This window comes from Moschus berezovskii, chromosome 15 (assembly GCF_049115385.1).
Source record: "Moschus berezovskii isolate FMDL1 chromosome 15, NW_MosBer_1.0, whole genome shotgun sequence".
In the NCBI taxonomy this organism is placed as follows: Eukaryota; Metazoa; Chordata; class Mammalia; order Artiodactyla; family Moschidae; genus Moschus; species Moschus berezovskii.
Genome location: NC_142474.1, coordinates 54437886 through 54459981, shown reverse-complemented (window position 1 = coordinate 54459981; position 22096 = coordinate 54437886). Strand labels below are relative to the sequence as shown.

General features: G+C 39.5%; 1 protein-coding gene across 3 annotated transcripts in view; it reads right to left on the bottom strand.

The window, feature by feature from the left end:
• Window positions 1-18235: 18235 nt before the first annotated feature.
• Window positions 18236-22096, bottom strand: part of MINDY3 (MINDY lysine 48 deubiquitinase 3) — an 84384-nt gene continuing 80523 nt past the window's right edge. For all 3 annotated transcript variants that reach the window (XM_055429283.2, XM_055429293.2, XM_055429299.2), the window contains 2 exons: window positions 21936-22007; window positions 18236-19221 (listed from right to left, as the gene is read on the bottom strand). In XM_055429283.2, coding sequence (XP_055285258.1) covers window positions 19072-19221; window positions 21936-22007 — 222 coding nt within the window. In that variant the 3' untranslated portion in view covers window positions 18236-19071. The remainder of the gene's footprint in view (window positions 19222-21935; window positions 22008-22096) is intronic.

Sequence of the window (22096 nt, the reverse complement as noted above, 5' to 3'; positions counted from 1 at the left end):
TTTCCACAAATTGAGATGGAAATATTCTTGGACTTGGAGAATAACACATTAGGTATTAGTTTGCTGAAAGTGCCCCTTTGACAATGCAGAGTTTCCTTTTTTTCTGATTCTTTGCTTACCGTGTGAACTACCATTTGGTCTCCTGTTGATCCTTCCCACCACAAGGACCTGCTGCTGCCCCTGTGTGTGTGGTTCCAAGTTTTGATGCAGGCAGATTTCCCAAGAAAAATGAATTGGCATTATCACTCATAAACCATACTCTTGGAAAGGTGGTTTGTGTGAAGTGGACACCCAAATTAGTTCTCATTTAGATACAGTGATAAATTTGAGATGCTGGATGTTCAGCCTGCCCTTGGTCCAGTCACTCCCTGAGATGTTCCCGTGGCTCCCCACCATGACCCGTATTCCCCAGGCTCACATCCTGGTGTTTGGCTCCCTCATAGCTTCTGAGCTTGGCCATGTGTCTAACCTTGGCCAGTGGAACATCAGCAGATGAAACATGCATGGAGACCTGCTTGGCACTTACAGTTTGAAATGTGTCCTTCTGGAATATTCCTTTTCTTCTTCTTCTTCTTTTTTTAAGATAATTTCTTTTTAATACATATCTTGGAGAAGGCAATGGCAAGCCACTCCAGTACTTTTGCCTAGAAAATCCCATGGACGGAGGAGCCTGGTAGGCTGCAGTCTGTGGGGTCGCTAAGGGTTGGACACGACTGAGCGCCTTCACTTTCACTTTTCACTTTCACACATTGGAGAAGGAAATGGCAACCCACTCCAGTGTTCTTGCCTGGAGAATCCCAGGGACAGGGAAGCCTGGTGGGCTTTGTCTATGGGGTCACACAGAGTCGGACATGGCTGAAGTGACTTAGCAGCAGCAGCAGCATTCCTGAATGCACCAGATCTTAGCTGCAGCACTCAGGATCTTTCATTTTGGCGTGTGGGCATCCCTCTAGTTGTGGCACATGGGCTGTATAATTGTGGTGCATGGACTTGGTTGTCCTGCAGTAGGTGGGATCTTAGTTCCCCAACCAGGGTTTGAACACATGTACCTTGCATTAGAAGACAGATTCTTAACCACTGGACTACTAGGGAAGTCCCAGAATGTTCCTTTTTAGAAACTGGCTACCATGCTATGTAGAAGCCCAAGCAGCTGTAAGGCGAGGGCCACATGGCAAAGAACTGAGAGCCCTGAATGTAACCGCAGCTAAACTCCTAGTCGTAAGCAGTACCAGCTCTCTGAGCTGGGAGAAAGGCCATTTGGAAATTCGCACCATCCCAGTGTTCTAGCCCCAACACAAAATTTTCCCATCCCAAAATACCTTCAGCATTTATACTGCATCCTAATTTCCATTGGATATACTCCTTGACCTACAAGTAACAATAGCAGACATCATAACAAACATTTATGCAGCCTTTTCTATGCACCATGGGCTTTCCTGGTGGCTCAGACAGTAAAGAATCTGCCTGCAATGAGGGAGACCAGAGTTCGACCACTGGGTCAGGAAGATCCCCTGGAGAAGGGAATGGTAACCCACTCCAGTATTCTTGCCTGGAGAATTCCACAGAGGAACCTGGCAGGCTACAATCTATGGGGTTGCAAAGAGTCAGACAAAACTGAGTGACTAACACTTTCACCTTCTTTCTCTAAGCACACCGGTTTACTTTAATGTGATCTAGTTTACTATTGTGTGATCTCAATGCTGTGGTATTTCCCCCCCAGTCACCAGTTTAAATCATAATTTGTTAATCTGTCTTTCCCATCCTATGACAAATTCTTGGCTAGAATAATTCATTCAACAAATGCTTATTGAGTTCCCACTGTGTGTTAAACACTGGTGATACAGCAGTGAATAAAACAAGCAAAAATCTTTGCTCTCATGGAACTTGCATTTTGGTGGAAAATATAGATAATAAACAAGTATATCAGTTAGCTTAGTTAGGTAGTTTACATATAATGTAAACAGGGACTGCTGCTGCTGCTGCTAAGTCACTTCAGTCGTGTCCGACTCTGTGTGACCCCATAGACGGAAGCCCACCAGGCTCCCCTGTCCCTGGGATTCTCCAGGCAAGAACACTGGAGTGGGATGCCATTTCCTTCTCCAATGTGTGAAAAGTGAAGTCGCTCAGTCGTGTCCGACACTTAGCGACCCCACGGACTGCAGCCTACCAGGCTCTCCATCCATGGGATTTTCCAGGCAAGAGTACTGGAGTGGCTTGCCATTGCCTTCTCCGAAACAGGGACTGAGTTAACAGTAAATCCTCCACATTCATACGAGTTCCATTCTGAGAGTGCGTTTGTAAGTCCAATTTGTTCTTAAGTCCTACAGAGTTAGCTTCGATACCCAACTAACACAGTCAGCTATAATACTATACTGTAATAGGTTTATAATAGTTTCACACAAATAATACATAAAAAACAAAAAAAAATTTAATCTTACATTACAGAACCTTGAAAAGTACACTGTACAGTACAACAGCTGGCACACGGGCTGGCACCTTGTGAACAGGCAGGAAGAATCACTGGCTGGAGGTGGGAGATGGAAGAGCTGAAGGGTCATGAGCAATAGGAGACGGAGGGTGAGCTGTAATATCGCTTACACCTTTATGTGATTTGACATGCGAGCACTTGTTCACATCTTTGAAAGTTGGCATTTGAAGGTTTATATATAGGGGATGTACTGTATATGGTCTCTGTAGGTTGGCTCCTTCTCCTTCAAGGTCAAGGAGAAATCCCTTTCTGGGACATGCTGATCTTGTGGCAGAGGGAAATGAGAGATGGTGGGGCTATGCAGTGCCCCTTATGGCTTCTGCTCAGCAGTACCATGCATTACTGCCTCTCATGTTCTATTGACACGTGAACAACCCTGACTGAAAATGATTGGGAACATATCCTACCACAACTAGCAAAATATGTTAGATGTAGTCAAGGATTAAGTTGAAAAATAAAAAATAAAATGGGGAGGAGACCCATTGGGGTCCTGGAAAAGGAAATGCATTTTAATAGCATAGTCAAGGGTGACCTTGTTTAGAAAGTGACATTTGAGCAAAGATTTGAAGGGTAGAAGGGAGTGAGGTTTGGGTTTTCTGGATAAAGGGAGTTTTAAGGAAAAGGAAAGCAAGTGCAAAGGCCCTGAGGCAGGGGCATGTGTGCTAACTTGAACAGGAAATAAGACAGAAAATAGGGGTGGTGTGGGTATAGATCATGTGTGGTTATATGGGCTGCTGTAAAGACTTCAGATTTTATTCTGAGTGAGTAGGGCACCCACTGGAGAGTTGAACAGGATAGTGACATGAATGGAATTGCATTTCAATAGGATGTCTGTCAGCCCCATTAAAGATAGGCTGCAGTGGGGCAGGATTGGGAGTCAGGATACAGTGGGGAGGCTTTTCACAATAATCCAGGCAAAAGAGAATGGTAGCTAGTACTAGAATGTGTGGTGTACCAGGGTGATGGTGAGAAGTGGTTGTGTGGACATATTTTGAAGGTAAAACAAACAGGTTCCTTTGATTTGATCCTGGCATAGAGAGAAAAAGAAGGAATTAAGGATAACTTTTAAGATTCCTTACCTTTTAGCTCACTTACAGTTTTTTTTAAAAAATTTTATTGTGGTAAAAATAGCATAAAACATTTTATGCTTTTTAACCACACTTAGCTGTATCATTCAGTGGCCCTAAGTACACTCACGTGGTTGTGCAGCTGTCTCCATCATCCATCCCCCCAAGTTTTCACCTTCCTAAACTGAAACTTTGTCTTCATTAAACACTAACTCCCCATCCGCCTTCTCCACCCTCTACGCCCAGACCCCTAACATCTACCGGTGTACTTTCTGACTCTATGAAATATTCGACTCTTCTTGGTACCTCACACATCACTTACAGTTAAATCAGTCCAGTTCCAAACTTTAATTTCAAACTCAGTGGCAATCACATCTCCTTCTATTCCCTAACCTCACTAGACCAGTATGGCCTTGAACTGGGGACTCAGGCCTCTTGGATTGGAGGTAGGGAAAGTATTCGGAAAGATGCTGAAAAGTGCGGAGCAAGGAAGGAGCAGAGAGGTAGGGATGTCGTGAGAAAGTCGTGCAGTCCCCTCTGGGTTGACTGTCACCTGTTTCCTGGCTATCACTGAAAGTGAAAGTGTTAGTTGCTCAGTTGTGTCCAACTCTTTGGGACCCCATGGGCTGCAGCCCGCGAGGCTCCTCTGTCCGCAGGATTCTCCAGGCAAGAACACTGGAATGGGTTGCCATGTCCTCCTCCAGGGGATCTTTCTCCAGAAATCGAACCCAGGTCTCCCGTATTGTAGGCGGATTCTTTACCATCTGAGCCACCAGGGAAGCCCTAGCCATCACTAATGCCACTGATACACTCGTTTCAGTGGGTTAAGGGGGCCTGTGGGCGAGTTCTTTAGACTGTGCTGGGGAGCCCCCTTCTGTGCATTTATTCACCTGTGTGTGAGGCAGTGAAGTGTTAGGCCCTGCAGTGCTGCTCTAGTTGGGCCACCTGGAGATGACTCGACCACAGCTACATCCCCTGGCGCCTTCAGCAAACAAGCGAGGGCTGTTCTGCCGCCTCATCACCCCTGTTCCAAGGCTCCTCTTCCTTGTTCAGAACAGCATATTGTCCCATCCCTGTAGCTGCTGTCTGGGAGGTGCCTCGCCTGGCAAGCACCCACTGTCTCAGCCAGATGTGTTTCTTCTGGTGCCTCGCTTACTTGGTTTTAGGGAGGGGAGACCCTGCCTCATCTCCTCCCAAACTTGGTGTGAGGAGAGCATGCTGTTGCGCCATGAGTGTCACCTTCCCACACGCAGGGACAACCTGACCTCTGCTCCTTTTCTTTCCCTCTTCATTTTCTTTCTTTTTTGTAAAGGTGTAAGATACAGAGAACAAATGTGTGGACACCAAGAGGGAAAGCAGTAGGGTTGGAATGAATTGGGAGATTGAAAACTGATACACACTGTTGATACTGTGCATAAAATAACTAACTAACGAGAGCCTACTTTTTAGCACAGGGAACTCTGCTCAGTGCTCTGTGGTGACGTGAATGGGAAGGAAATCCAAAAAAGAGGAGTCATGTATACATATAACTGATTCACTTTGATGTACAGTAGAAACTAACAGCATTGTAAAAAACTATACTCCAATGAAAATTTTAATAAAGTTAAGATATAATTGACCTATGACATAGTAGTTTCAGGTATGCACAAGATTCGGTATTTGTGTATCTTGCAAAATGTTCACCACAGTGTAAGTCTAGTTAATGTCCGTTACCATACATGATAACAGTTTTTTTGTGTTATGAGAACTTTTGAGATCTACTCTGTTAATGTTAATACTTTCAGGTATGCAAATAGGATTGTTGTCTTGATTTCTCTTTCTATAGTTTATTAGTATATAGAAATGCAACATCACTTTGTGTGTTGATTTTTGTATCCTGCAAATAATGATAGTTTTACTACTTCCTTTAGAATTTGAATGCCTTTTATTTCTTGCATAATTGCTCTGACTAGAACTCACAGTACTGTACTGAAGGAAAGCAGTGACAGTAGACATCCTTGTCTTGGTCCTGATCTCAGGGAAAAAACAGTAATTTTCATTTGTTGAGTAAGATGTTAGTTGAGGGCTTCTCATATATGGCTTTTTATTAGGTTGACGATATATTTCCTCTATACCCACTTTCTTGAGACTTTCCATCATGAAAAGATGTTGAATTTTTTCAGATCAATCAACTCTTTTCATGTATGTATTATACCTTAATACATAAACAGGCTTAATTATCTGATGGCCAGTCCTCCTGTCTGCCTTTCCTGTAGATGCTGTGGAAAGTGAAGTGAAGTTGCTCAGTCGTGTCCAACTCTTTGCAACCCCATGGACTGTAGCCTACCAGGCTCCTCCATCCATGGAATTTTCCAGGCAAGAGTACTGGAGTGGGTTGCCATCATGAAAAGTTGTCACCATGTGGACTAGACTCTTGTCTTTCCATATAAGAAGAATCATGTCGCCCTTATGTAAGAATGTCACTTCACCCCTCTGTAGATTTTTAGACTTCTCCTGTAATTGGTTTGGTAGACCATGATTCTCTCTTATAATCCCATGAACTCTGGTTTTATTTTTCAACAATATTTAAGATATGGACACATTATAGTCATAATAATCTTGGTAAACACGATGCCATGAACCAAGATAAAGTCATGGGACCAATAATACTGCTTCTTGCAATTTCTTTCGTTCACCTGTATAAATCTCAAGGTTGCATATATATATCCAGTTTCGCTTTCACTAGCCATCCTGACCAAAATTCCATATTTTGTTGTAAGTTTTCCAGGATTATAGGTTTTGAATCTGAGTCATCCTCTTTATCATTGCTTCATCAAGTATTAGCTCTTATTTGGGTTATATAGATTGAAATTTTGGTAGAAAAAAATCTAAAAAGGCTTAACTTTTGAAATTCTGTCTGCAGGAGGTGGTGTTTCTGAGTTATTGTTAAAATGAAGAAATGTCATTATTTGTTTGAACACTCTTATCCTTTTTTAAAGATTTGTTTATTTTTGGCTGCACTAGGGCTTCACTCGGAAAAGGCAATGGCAAGCCACTCCAGTCCTCTTGCCTAGAAAATCCCATGGATGGAGGAGCCTGGTAGGCTGAAGTCCGTGGGGTCGCTAAGGGTCGGACACGACTGAGCGACTTCACTTTCACTTTCCACTTTCACACATTGGAGAAGGAAATGGCAACCCACTCCAGTGTTCTTGCCTGGAGAATCCCAGGGACGGGGGAGCCTGGTGGGCTTCTGTCTATGGGGTCACACAGAGTCGGACACGACTGAAGTGACTTAGCAGCAGCAGCAGCAGCAGGGCTTCACTGCTACGTGCAGGCTTTCTCTAGTTGTAGCAACTGGGGCTACTCTCTAGTTGCAGTGTGTGGGCTTCTCATTGAGTGGTAGGTGGTAAGTCTACCAGATCTGGTTTGAGGTTGACTTTGGTTGGTCTCTAGTTCAAAGGACTCTTGTGGTGCCAAATGGCCCTACATTGGAAGGGGTGATAATCTTACCTCTCTTTTCATTCATATAAGAATAAATTCCATATATCAAAACACCACATGGTACAGCTTAAATAGAAACAGTTTTTTAGTTTGTCAGTTATACCTCAAGAAAGCTGGGGGGAAAATATAAATATGTCTAACTTTGCAGTTCTTTCTCTTTGGTTGGATAGGTTTTCTTGGTTTGGTATCCTTTTTTCCCAAGGGATGGATCCCATGTTCATTATGGTTAGGCATGATTCCCTTTAATTTTACACATGATGGGCGTTTCCTGGTGGCCTAGTGGTGAGGATTCCAGGCTTTCACTGCCATGGTCCCAGGTTCAATCCCTGTTCATGGAACTAAGATCCTGCAAGCTGCATGGCACAGCTAAATAAATAAATAAATATCTTTATTCTTTTTTAAAAAAATAATAATTTCACACATGAAGATGTTAATGTTACCTTTTGCTAGCATAGTGTTCATCATTATTTATTATCATTCTCTGAAAATGCTCTGTAATCTTGATGTCAGCAGAATATACTCTTTGCCTTCCTCTTCAACATGGCAAATGAATTTCCACTCATACACCAAGGTCTGTTTGCTCACCATGGCTGTGCAAGATGGTCATTTTTAGGCTTAGGATACAGTGTCGGGAATCAGTTTAATATTTGTTCCTGTGTTCAGGAACTTTGGCCACCAATGCAAAGAGCTGACTCATTTGAAAAGAACCTGATGCTGGGAAAGATTGAAGGTGGGAGGAGAAGGGGATGACAGGGGATGAGATGGTTGGATGGCATCACCGACTCAATGAACATGGGTTTGTGTAAACTCCGGGAGTTGTGATGGACAGGAAGGCCTGGTGTGCTGTGATTCATGGGGTCGCAGAGAGTCGGACATGACTGAGCGACTGAACTGATTAACAAAGTAGGTGGGTCACAAGCCCATTTCTACTGAAAACTGTTGCCCCTTTCCATAAAAAGTTGGTTTGGAAGCTGGAATATTTTAAGCATAGTTATAGCTTTCTGTCTATTCCCAACAGATTTGTGCATTGTCTCCTTTAGAAAGTTAGTATTTTCGGTTGATCAGGATCCTGAATTGTTGGTTGGCAAGTGAGGTAGCTGATCATCAATTAAGAACAATTAGAATACCCATCATTGGGAATTCCTGGTGGTTCAGTGATTAGGACTTGACGATTTCACTGCTGGGGCCCAGGTTCAATCCCCTGTGGGGTAACTAAGATCCTAGAAGCCATGGGATATGGGGGATAAAAACAAGAATACCCACTACTTATTTAAGCCAGAAAATTTATTCATAATGTTTAGTACTCTTACAACCCATTTCTTGGATGAAGAAACCAGTATAGAAACCAAGGAACTAATTCAATGATTTGTAGCTAGCGGGTGGTAGGACATTTGTCAAGGATCTTCACTGCCTTCAGAAGCATCCATTATGTCAACTTCTGGCTCCGGCCTCTTGCAAGGAAATAATCTGTATTTTACTTGTTGTTGTTGTTCAGTCACTAAGTCATGTCCAACTCTTTGCAACCCCATGGACTGCAACACGCCAGGCTTCCCTGTCCATCACCAGCTCCTGGAACTTGCTCAAACTCATGTCCATCAAGTCAGTGATCCATCCAACCATCTCATCCTCTGTCGTCCCCTTCTCCTCCTGCCTTCAATCTTTCCCAGCATCAGAGTCTTTTTCAATGAGTCAGCTCTTCACAACAGGTGGCCAAAGTATCAGAGCTTTAGCATCAGTCCTTCCAATGAATATTCAGGACTGACTTCCTTTAGGATTGACTGGTTGGATCTCCTTGCAGTCCAAGGGACTCTCAAGAATCTTCTCCAACACCACAGCTCAAAAGCATCAATTCTTTGGCACTCAGCCTTCTTTATGGTCCAACTCTCACATTCATACATGACTACTGGAAAAAAATAACATAGCTGTGACTAGCCGGACCTTTATCGGCAAAGTAATGTCTCTGCTTTCTTTTGGAATTTTGCCACATGGGAAAAACATGGTACTGACTTTCTTTTGTTGTTGTTCAATCGCTAAGTCATTGCCAACTCTCTGTGACCCAATGGACTGCAGCATGCCAGGTTACTCTCTCCTCCAATATCTCCCAGAGTTTGCTCAAATTCATGTCAATTGAGTTGGTAATGCTATCTAACCACTGACTTTCTAGGATTTGTAAAAGCAAGTAGATAAGAAGTGTAACAGAAAACAAATACAAGTGTATAAGGATTAAGTGAAAAGAAACATTTTCTTCCAGAGCAGTGTGATTTTGACATGGCATATTTCCCTATTTTAACAAGATTATATGTGTGTTTATAGACAAAATGTTTTAATTTAATTCTAAGAGACAGCTGGAAATTGCTCACATTTGCTTTTTCACTCAAAATATTTGTTTGGAATTAGTCAATTGATTTAATATGTAACATCAGTTAGTGTGAATAAAGAAAAAAGTGCAGTTGACAGGGAAGAAAATATTGTTGTATAAAGTGACCATTGTGTTGATAGAATGAGTTAGTGTTCTTCAGTAGAGATGTTTAGTGTTAACTGTGATTTGGAATATAGTGAAAAAAAATTGTACTTTCAATCTTACACTCAGATAAAAAACCTGCAGAGCATAACAGGTTTTTTTGCTCATACTTAGAAAATTGTTAAGTCAAATACCCTGATATGATAAGTGTGTTCAATCCCTAAGTCAGTCCAGCTCTTTATGACCCCATGGACTGTAGTACACTCAGCTCCTCTGTCTTCCAATGTCTCCTGGGGTTTGCTCAGATTGGTGTTCATTGAGTTGGTGATGTTATTGAAGTATCTCATCCTCTGCCCCTTTCTCCTTTAGTCTTTAGTCTTTCCCATCATCAGAGTCTTTTCCTATGACTTGGCTCTTCGCATCAGGTGGCCAAAGTATTGGAGCTTCGGAATCAGTCTTTCCAATAAATATTCAGGGTTGATTTCCTTTAGGATTGACTGGTTTGATCTCCTTGCAGTCCAAGGGATTCTCAAGAGTCTTCTCCAGCACCACAATTTTAAAGCGACAGTTCTTTGGTGCTCAGCCTTCTTTAAGGTTCAGCTCTCACATCTGCACATGACTGCTGGAGAAACTGTAGCTTTAACTATACAGATCTTTGTTGTCAAAGTGATGTCTCAGCTCTTTTAATATGCTACAATCTCAAAAACATCAGAATGATCTCTGTTCATTTCCAAGACAAACCATTCAATAACACGGTAATCCAAGTCTATGCCCCGACCAGTAATGCTGAAGAAACTGAAGTTGAATAGTTCTATGAAGACCTACAAGACCTTCTAGAACTATCACCCCAAAAAATGTCCTTTTCATTATAGGGGACTGGTATGTAAAAGTAGGAAGTCAAGAAACACCTGGAGTAACAGGCAAATTTGGCCTTGGAGTACAGAATGAAGCAGGGCAAAGGCTAATAGAGTTTTTCCAAGAGAACACACTGGTCATAGCAAGCACCCACTTCTAACAACACAAGAGAAGACTCTACACATGGACATCACCAGATGGTCAATACCAAAATCAGGTTGATTATATTCTTTGCAGTCAAAGATGGAGAAGCTCTATACAGCAAAAACAAGACCGGAAGCTGCTGTGGCTCAGATCATGAATCCTTATTGCCAAATTCAGACTTAAATTGAAGAAAGTAGGGAAAACCACTAGACCATTCAGGTATGACCTAAATCAAATCCCTACTGATTATACAGTGGAAATGAGAAATAGATTTAAGGGATTAGATCTGATAGCATGCCTGATAAACTATGGATGGAGGTTTGTGACATTGTATAGGAGACAGGGATCAAGACCATCCCCAAGGAAAAGAAATGGAAAAAAGCAAAATGGCTATCTGAGGAGGCCTTACAAATAGCTGAAAAAGAAGAGAAGCCAAAAGCAAAGAAGAAAAGGAAAGATATACCTATTTGAATGCAGAGTTCCAAAGAATAGCAAGGAGAGATAAGAAAGCCTTCCTCAGTGATCAATGCAAAGAAATAGAGGAAAACAATAGAATGGGAAAGACTAGATCTCTAGAAAATTAGAGATACCAAGGAAACATTTCATGCAAAGATGGGCTCAATAAAGGACAGAAAAAATGGTATGGACCTAACAGAAGCAGAAGATATAAAAAGACATGGCAAGAATACACAGAAGAACTATACAAAAAAGATCTTCTCGACCCAAATAATCATGATTGTATGATCACTCACCTAGGGCCAGAGATCCTGGAATGTGAAGTTAAGTGGGCCTTAAGAAGCATCACTACGAACAAAGCTAATGGAGGTGATGGAATTCCAGTTGAGCTGTTTCAAATCCTGAAAGATGATGCTGTGAAAGTGCTGCACTCAATATGCCAGCAAATTTGGAAAACTCAGCAGTGCCCACAGGACTGGAAAAGGTCACTTTTCATTCCAATCCCAAAGAAAGACAATACCAAAGAATGCTCAAACTACCGCACAATTTCACTCATCTCACACGCTAGTAAAGTAATGCTTAAAATTCTCCAAGCCAGGCTTCAGCAGTATGTGAACCATGAACTTCCAGATGTTCAAGCAGGTTTTAGAAAAGGCAGAGGAACCAGAGATCAAATTGCGAACATGTGTTGGATTATCGAAAAAGCAAGAGAGTTCCAGAAAAACATTTATTTCTTCTTTATTGAGCATGCCAAAGCCTTTGACTGTGTGGATCACCACAAACTATGGAAAATTCTGAAAGAGACAGGAATACCAGACCACCTGACCTGCCTCTTGAGAAATCTCTATGCAGGTCAAGAAGCAACAGTTAGAACTGGACATGGAACAACAGACTGGTTCCAAATAGGGTAAGAAGTACATCAATGCTGTATGTTGTCACCCTGCTTATTAAACTTATATGCAAGGTACATCATGAGAAATGCTGGGCTGGATGAAGCACATGCTGGAATCAAGGTTGCCGGGAGAAATCTCAATAACCTCAGATATGCAGATGACACCACCCTTATGGCAGAAAGTGAAGAGGAACTAAAAAGCCTCTTGATGAAAGTGAAAGAGGAGAGTGAAAAAATTGGCTTAAAGCTTAGCTTTCAGAAAACTAAGATCATGGCATCTGGTCCCATCACTTCATGGCAAATAGATGGGGAAACAGTGAAAACAGTGTCAGACTTTATTTTTCTGGGCTCCAAAATCACTGCAGATGGTGACTGGAGCCATGAAATTAAAAGATGCTTGCTCCTTGGAAGAAAAGTTATGACCAACCTAGACAGCATATTAAAGAGCAGAAACATTAGACGGACCTTTGTTGGCAAAGTAGTCAAAGCTATGGTTTTTCCAGTGGTCATGTATGGATGTGCGAGTTGGACTATAAAGAAAGCTGAGCACCAAAAAATTGATGCTTTTGAACTGTGGTGTTGGAGAAGACTCTTGAGAGTCCCTTGGACTGCAAGGAGATCCAACCTATCCATCCCAAAGGAGATCAGACCTGAATATTCATTGGAAGGACTGATGTTGAAGCTGAAATCCCAATACTTTGGCCACCTGATGCGAAGAGCTGACTCACTGGAAAAGACCCTGATGCTGGGGAAGATTGAGGGCAGGAGGAGAAGGGGATGACAGGATGGGATGGTCAGACGGCATCACTGACTCAATGGACTTGAGTCTGAGTCAACTCCAGGAGTTGGTGATAGACAGGGAGTCCTGGCGTGCAGTAGTCCATGGGGTAGCAAAGAGTCAGACACAACTGAGTGACTGAACTAACTGAACTAGGTTTGTCATAGCTTTCCTTCTAAGGAGCAATCATCTTTTAATTCTGTGGCTGCACTCACCTTCTGCAGTGATTTTGGAGTCCAAGAAAATAAAATCTGTCACTGTTTCCACTATCCCCCCATCTATTTGCCATGAAGTGATGGCACTGGATGCCATGACCTTTATTTTTTGAATGTTGAGTTTCAAGTCAGCTTTTTCACTCTCTTCTTTCACCCTCATCAAGAGGCTCTTTAGCTCCTCTTTACTTTCTGCCATTAGGGTGGTGTCATCTGCATATCTGAGGATTTTGCTATTTCTTCCAGCAGTCTTGATTCCAGCTTGTGCTTCATCCAGCCAAGCATTTCGCATGATGTACTCTATTCATTTATAAGTTAAATAAGTAGGGTGACAATGTACTGCCTTGATGTACTCCTTTCTCCATTTTGAACCAGCCAAATACCATGTTATATTGAGTCATGTATTTTCTTCAATTAAATTATTTTTACATATTCTGTATAATCTGGAGGATTCTCTACCAGCTGAGCCACCAGGGAAACCCAAGGATACTGGAGTGGGTAGCCTATCTCTTCTTCAGCAGATCTTCCCAACCCAGGATTGAACTGGTGTCTCCTGCATTGGAGGTAAAGAATCCGCCTGCAATGTGGGACACCTGGGTTTGATCCTGGGTTCGGACGATCCCCTGGAGAAGAGAATGGCTACCCATGCCAGTATTTTCAGCTGAAGAATTCCACGGATTGTATAGTCCATAGGGTTGCAGAGGTGGACATGACTGAGCAACTTTCACTTCACTTCACTTCATATAGAGGAATTAAAAATATTAAGTGGACTTATATCTAGGAGAAAGTTGATAAATGCTTGCTCAGTGAATAAAATAAGTGATAGAGCCAGGTTTAAAACCAGATTTTATAAGCTTAAGTTGTTTTCTTCTTTCTTTATCGTTTATCTTCCTGGAAGGGACTTGGGAAAACCTAGAAGAACAATGGTGTATTGTGCTATTTATTCAACAATTAATGTTTGCTTTTGAAAGAAGAGAATTATGGTGCTTTCACCAGCCTTTATTTAATAAAGGACGTGTGTGGTCTTCCCTGGTGGCTCAGACAGTAAAAATCTGCCTGCAATGCAGAAGACCTGGGTTTGATCCCTGGATCGGGAAGATCCCCTTGAGAAGGGAATGGCAACCCACTTCAGGATTCTTGCCTACAGAATTCCATGGAAAGAGGAGCCTAGTGGGCTACAGTCCATGAGGTTGCATAGAGTTGGACACGATTACTTTTCAAAAGACATATCTACCTTTTGTTTAGCCTATAATTTATACCTTCCTATCCTTAAAATTCTCTGAGAGATAACTGGCACATAGCATTGAATTAACTTTAGGTATACTGACTCAATCTCCCTGCTAGTAATGAATTTATTCAGATTTTCTCTTTCTTCATGATTCAGTCTTGATAGGTTGCATATTTCTAGAAATTTCTGTGTCTTCAACGTTGTACAATTTGTTAGCCTGAGATAGTTCACAGTAGCCTGAGTCTTTGTGCAGTTGTGTTTACTCCTTCATTTCTGAAATCGAGTACTCTTCTTTTTGTTAGTCAAATGTTGCCAATTTTGTATATTTTTTCAAAAAACTAGCTCTTACGTTTCAATGACCTTGTGTCTTTTAAGGCTGTTTCTTTTAAAAAAATTTTCATTGGAGAATAATTGCTTTACAATGCTGGTTTCTGGCATACAACATGAATCAGCCATAAACAAACATATGTCCCCTCCCTCTCACTCCCTACCCCATCCTACTCTGTTTCATTTCTACTCTAATATTTGTTATTTCCTTCCTTGTATGAACTTGAGATTCTTTTTTGTATCTTTAAGGAATAAAGTTAGGTCACTTTTTTGAGATCTTGTTTCTTTACATAGGCGTTTATCATTATGAGCTTCTCTCTTAGAACTGCATCTGGTGTCCCTAAGTTTTTGCACGTTTTATTTCCATTTTCACTTGTCTTAGTTTTTGATTGCTCTTTTGTTTTCTTCTTTGACCCACTGATTGTTCAGTAGCATGAAGTTTAATATCCACCTATTTGTGAATTTCCCAGTTTTCTTGTTATAATTTATTTCTAGTTTCATACCATTGTAGTCAGAAGAAAAAAAAATGCTTGATATGATTTCAATCTTCTTTGTTGATTTGTGTCCTAACATCATATATCCTAGAAAATGTTTCATGTTAGCTTGAGAATTACGTGTATCCTGTTGCTTTTGGATGGAATTTCTGTATATGTTAAGTCCATCTGGTCTGACATGTAGTTTCAGCCCAATGTTTCCTTTCTGGTTTTGTCTGGATATTCTGTTTATGAAAGTGGATTATTTAAGTCCCCTAATATTATCATAATGATGTCTACTTCTCCCTTTAGGGCTGTTAATATTTATTTTATACGTTTAGGTGCTATGTTGAGTATAATTCACAAATGTTATATCCTCTCATTGGATTGACTTATCATTTTATAATTATCTTTTGTCTCTTATTACAGTCTTTGTCTGGAAGTCAGTTTTACCTGATAAGTTTAGTTACCTCAGGTTTTTGTCTTCCATTTGTGCAGAATATCATTTTACATACCTTCGTTTTCAGTGTGAGTCCTCACAACCTGTAAGTCTGTTGCAGGCAGCATATAGATGGGTCTTGTTTTTAAATCTATTCAGTTATGCTGTATATTTTGGAGAATTTAGTTCATATACATTTTAGGTAATTATTGATAAGTATGTACTTACTGCCGTTTTGTTGATTGTTTCCTGGCTGTTTTGTAATTCCATTCTTCTCTTGATCTCTTCATCTGTGGTTTGATGATCTTCTGTAGTGATATGTCTAGATTCCTTTATCTTTTGTGTATCTATTTTAGGTTTTTGCTTATTATTTCCATGAGGTTTAAATTTGTCTCTTTTTAAGATAATAACTTAAGTTTGAATGTACTCTTAACTCCTGTCTTTTTAGTATCTCGAGAATTTTAAGCAATGTTCCCCTTTCCTTTTTTGGTGTTAATAATTTTACTTCTCATTTTGTTTGGTGTTTTTATCCTTTTTATTAGTTCTTTCCCTGCTCCCCTGCGCCCCCCCCCACCCCCGCAAGAGTTCTTTTGGTGTTGCTTTTTTCATAGTATAGAACTGTTCTTTCATGGATTTCTCCTTTTATCTTTTTTCTTACAATTTTGTGACTTTTAGTATATTCAGTTATGCAGCCATCACAACTTTATAAAACATTTTTATTAACCCCAAAGAAACCCCTATACATTAGTAATTATTTCCCAATTCTGTTGCTCCACTCAATCCCCATCCTAGGCACAGGCAATTGCTAACCCCTTTTCTGCCTCTATGGTTTGCTTACTGTGGCCATTTCACATGAATGGAATCATAGTATGTGGCCTTTTACAATAGGCTTCTTTCTCTTAGCAGGTGTTCAAAGTTCATCCATGTTGTAGCACGTTTCAATAATTCTTAATTTTCAAATGATTTTTCATTGTATGTATATATATACACTTATCCATCCATCAGTAAACATCTAGGTTGTTTCCACTTATGGCTAGTATGAGTAACACTACTATAAATATTTAAAGAAAAGTTTATGTGGTATGGATGTTGTTTCTCTTGGGTGTAAATGCTGGGTTATACACTAACCCTTGATTTAACTTTCTGAAGAACTGCACTACTGTTTTTCTAAAGTGATTTCACCATTTTATATCCCCACCAACAACTGCAGAATCCCATTTTCTTCACATCTTTGCCAACAGCTGTTATTGTCTAGCTTTCTAATTTAAACATCCTCAGGTAGGTAAGATAGTATCTCTTGACTTTTATTTGAATTTCCCTAATGACTGATTTTGTTAAACATGTTTTCATGTTTACTGGACATTTTTTTTATCATCTTTGGTAGTATCTCTTCCAATCATATGGCCATTAAAATTTTTGTGTTAAGATTTCTTTATATATTCTGGATACAAATTCCTTATGAGGTAATGAGTGTCAAATATTTTCTCTCATTCTGTGGGTTGTCATCTCATCTTTTTGATGGTGTCCTTTGATACACAGTGCTTTTAATTTTGATGAAGTTCAACTTATCTTTGCTGCTACTGTTGTTTTTGGTATTCTAAGGAACACTGCCTAACCTATTGTGATGAGGAAAATTTCTTCTTTTATAGTTTTAGCTTACAATTAGATCTCTGATCTTTTAAATTTTTACACAGAACATGAAGTAGAAGTCTGAATTCATTCCTTTGCATGTGAATGATTCTTTTTGCATCGTTATTTACTTTACTTTCAGTTTGTTTTTGAGATGAAAGCTTACCTTTTTAACTTCCCAACTTTCTATAAAGTTACACATTTGCATTTAAGCACTGCTTTATTTCTATCCCACAATTTTGCTCTCTGCTATTTTCATTATCATTCAGCAAAAAATATGTTCTAATTCCCACTGCAATTCCACTTTGACACTTAGGTTATTCAGAAGTGTGCTGCTTAATCTCCAGACTTTTGGGGATTTTTCTAGGTTTGTTTTATGGTGCAGCCTATGGTCATGGACGTGAAAAGAAATGTTACCTGCAGTTGTCTGATGTTATGTTTGACAGTTGTCAGATCAAGCTAAGGTCCCAGTCGTGGGAGTTAAGGCACCTACACTCTCCTAGCTGGGCCTCCAGACTAAGAGGCAGGCAAGCCACTCCCACTGTATTTTGTTCAAACCTCCGAGCCCAGGCTTTATAAAATGATTATGTCATGAAGTTTTAGAATGGTTTGTTATGAAACAATTGTAAGAATAACAGATTATATTGTAGACTCAATGTTTATGAATAGAATCTATGGTTTTTCATAATCCTTATGGAATTTAGGAGCAGAGTTAGAGAACTAATTCTAGCATAATATTTTATATCCATTTGGAAATAAGCAAGATTAACCCAAAATACTGACATTTTACAGCTGTAATTGTAGTAGCTAGTATCATACTCCTAATACAGTGCTACTGAAAGTTGTTATATATAAAATTTGGGGTTTTCCTATGCTAAAATCTACTTATCACGTCAATGTGTACAAAAATATAAATAAACCCCCCCCAAGAGATTTATAGAGGAAATACATGTTGTTGAAGGTAAAGTTCAGTTCTGAAATTCATTATGAGGCTATCTTGTCTGCCTTAAGTGAAGTATTTTTCTGGGTATTCACATTTCAAATTATTAGGCAACAAAACTATTGAAATAGAGTAACTGCTCTCAAAAGTACACAGGAAGGGGCTTCTGTAACTGTCCACTGATGAAGACAGCTGTCCCCCAGGTTGTGGTGCTTCTGACCACTTGAGTTACGAGGTGCAAGGTTTGGTCTCCCTGTTGAGGTGCTGCGTGAGTCCAATAGGCATTTGTTCTGTGCTCTCAGGGCTACTGGGCAGACTCATTTAAGAGTATGTTATTTTGAGCTATGAATGTAAACAAATCAAGGGTAAAGTTAAAGAAAAAAAAAGTGTTTATTTAGGCCATCGACTAGGATCATAATAAATAATGCAATATACTAATGTAGTAACAGATGTTCTCATGCATTTATCACATTTATAAATATACAAGAAAGCTGGCTTACAGGGCTGTTGGGACAAATTTGGAAATGTGTAGTTGGCAATACAGTGAAAGTTAACAGTGTTAAGACTATCAAACAGATTCTCTTTCCTATCATTTTTTAAAATACATCCTCTATATATCTTTGAATAAATGGTAATGTTCCCTTATAGTTTCTACTTTTTATACACATGCCAGAGCTAAGCCAATTGTCAAAGATCCAGGTTGATAATTTGTTATTTATCAATATTTCTAATGGAAACCAGATTTTAGAAATAATGAAGGTAAAAACTTTTGCATTTCAATGTGGAGGCTGATGTATTGCATGCCAGAATCACTTAAACAATAAACGGTGCCTGAATGAAATAAAATCCCAAAGTAGAAGTCTATAAATAGTAACCTTGATACTCAATATAAAAATGCTATTGTAATAGGATGTCTGTAATTTGGCAAATGACCAAATTATCTGACTGCAACAGTGATGAACTTTGATTAAAGCTTAGTTTTGCTAGTAAATTTCACATAAAGAATTTAAATATGGTAACCTTTAACATAAAGCTTTAAAACAAATAATTTAAACATATCTTAAACACTGAAAATGTGTCTTTAATTGTTATTTACAGTTTATCAGTGATACCAGTGTATAGCTTCATTGGGCTACTTGCCAGTCTTGCATCCTTTTTTCAACATCTGCTATTACAATCTTCTTTATAAATACTTAGGCAAATCAGTTTAGTGAAGGAGAGCGATCTGTGGTCCAGAGTAATTCAATGTATGGCCATTTGGTTTGGAGACAGCGTTTAATGGGTGTGTCGTCTGTCTGTAGCAGGGGGTCTTCAAACCCCATAACAACTGCGGTTCCTTCCACATACATTACCTATTGAAGAGAAGCAAGCCACTGAGGTCAATCAATCTTAGCAAAGTATTAGGAGGGACTTTTTCATAGACTAGCAAACAGGGTACTGTGTTTATGGTTCGGGATTTTAAAAATCACAAAAAACATACTGTTTCTGATAAAGAAGACACTCTTTCTGATAAAAGAAAATTCATTCTTCAAATGTTGCCTTATGATTCAAATACTGCCTTATTTCAGATAAAAAGTTGTAATAAAAATACAGCTATATATTTTGAGAAGGACTTATAACAGTGCTGAATTTCCAAAGCTGGAAGCAAATTGGATATTTGTCAATGAAATTTTCTGTTATTAAATACTTATGAAGTGCTCTTCATTTTGGTTCAGCACAAAAAATCATGGAGAAAAAAATATTTCAGTCAGAAACAGAAATCAAATAGCAGGAAAAGGTTGATGGATAAAAAACTAGGTAAGTGATAGGCAGTGGCAGGTGGACGTCAGAAAAAGGTTTTATCCTGATTAATTAAAAAAACTTTTAGACCTTATCTATGAAGTAACATACTGACAATGAGTTAGCATTTATAAGCACACACTGTATACATGAAAGCAATGTCATTAATTTCTCTTGATGTCAGGAGATTCTAATTGCATAATTTGAAAGACAACAGAATAAGCCTGCTGTGTTGAAAAAGTATGTATAATGATTTTCACACTCAGTGGCTGATACACATGATTGTAATTATGTTCTTCCAAGATAAAAGCTATAAACCGTCTTAAGTTGGAGTCTCCTTAAAAAACATTAACTACAGGACTGGAGAGAGTATTTTCTATTATACTAGGCCAGGTACTTTGGTTTCTTAATTAGGTTCTAGTTTTGATGGACTAAGTTTACTATTTAACCCCTAAGTAATCATGCTTTTTAGCTCTCTAAAGCAAAACTTCTTTTTCTGAAAAATTGTCCACCAAGCATATAACAGGTTATCACAATGAACAAGAAAGACAAGACCTCTCTTCCATAAGAAACTTTCCTTGTTCACAGCGTTAGAGCAGAAGTGCTCAGGGCTGGGTACCATGATCTCCTCTGTGGCCTCACCAGCCTGGGCTGCCCCGGTGGGTCAGGCTCCCTTCCACTTGACCAGCCTTCTCCTGCTGCCTGTCTCCTCAGGTATTTTTAATAGTGTATCTTCTATGTGGTCTACCACATTTCTAGCTCATAAGTAACTTTATGTTATACCTTTGCAGCTTAATGGTATAATACATGCTTTGCATTCTTATTCTTATGTACTGTTGTCATGTTAATAGTTCATCTTTGGTTTCTGATCCTTTTGTTAGTGATGTCAGACACTTGTCATGAGCATGACTTAAAAACTTACTATACACATACAGCATGGGCAAGCAAACCAAGGACAGGACTGGGTTCCGGGAACTCAGTTCCAGTCCCTGCTCTGCCAGTGACTGGCCATGTGAACCCGGGTGAGTCACTTAATTTCCCTGTCCCAGAGGCTTCATCTGTAAAATACTGATAATATTTGACTGATCTACCTTGTAGGGATCGTGTAGGCAAGTAACTACTTTGTGACTACAAAGTACCTTCTAGTACAAGGCTACACAGAACTTACATCGAGATGAAGGGCTCCTTTACACATTAGGACCGAACATACAAGTTCTGTTACTGACAATTTCTATTTTTCCCAATAGATATCAATAAATTATCCTCCTATGAAAAGATCTTTGGCCCTAATTTAGTAAAAGTTCTAATTTATATTTTGTTATGAAAACAAAAGTAAATTTTAGGGGCAGGTTTAGATTTGCCCTAATGCACATGATGATCTGTTTTCTGTAGCCATCCTCAGTATATCAGATACACATGAAGTCAGCATGGGTACTTCAAATTAAAAAGGCATGTTAGGCCTTATTCCTTCTAATATGAGCTATATCTACTGTGACTCTTACTGGAATAAATGCAAACAGAGTAGATATATCTTATGTGTCACCAAACTCATTAATCAAAGAGAGTGAATTGGCAAGCCCAAACTTCTGCTGTAGAGCGGATGAGTACATCTGGATGTGAAGCACCCGTGGGCCCTTGTCCGAGATTCAAGAAGGCAGGATCACAGCACAGCGGGTGAGCCGCAGGCTCAGAGGGAGACACTTAGCCTTGGCTCCAGCTCTGCTGTTTCCTTGCTGCCTGACCTTGGTAAGCTGCTTCCTTCTCTGTGCCTCAGTTTTCTCTACTGTAAACTGAGAATATGCAAGAATACTTAGTTCATGGGTTGGGGTGAAACTTTGGAGAAAACAAAGTGCTGATGAAAACAAAGTGCTGATGACAATTCTAGGTACATCCTCAATAAATGTTCCCTGTTATGATTATTAATTTAAATCCTTTAAAATAGTGGTTTGTTTTTTTTTTTTTTTAAATAAAAAAATCTCCCTCTTGCCCCTTCTTTCTTCATTTAAGTGGATCAGTAACTTCAGTGGACTAAACTTGGTTTGGTAATATTTGCACACTAAGGGTAACAACATGTGTGTAGATGAGTTACCTTGTCACAATGAAACCACTGCTCCAAAATTCCAATGACGATTTCACTAAGTCCAGGTCTAAGGTAAGCTGTGACAGTAGAGACTCCTAGAATAACCTCCTTGCTTAGGCAGCAGTTTTATGGGACTCAAGACATTGTAATACATATTCCTGTATTTTATCAACTCAGGTGAAGACAAATTACACTGAGTTATCATACCTTTTCATTGTAATTTGACTGTTTCAATCCATTGTAGTGGTAGACAGTAAAAGACTCTGGACCACTGGAACCCTATATTATAAATAACCAACAATTAAAACTGTAAATCTTTATCAGGCAATTTCTAAATAGCAATTGAAAGTAAAATGGAAGGTTCTTAA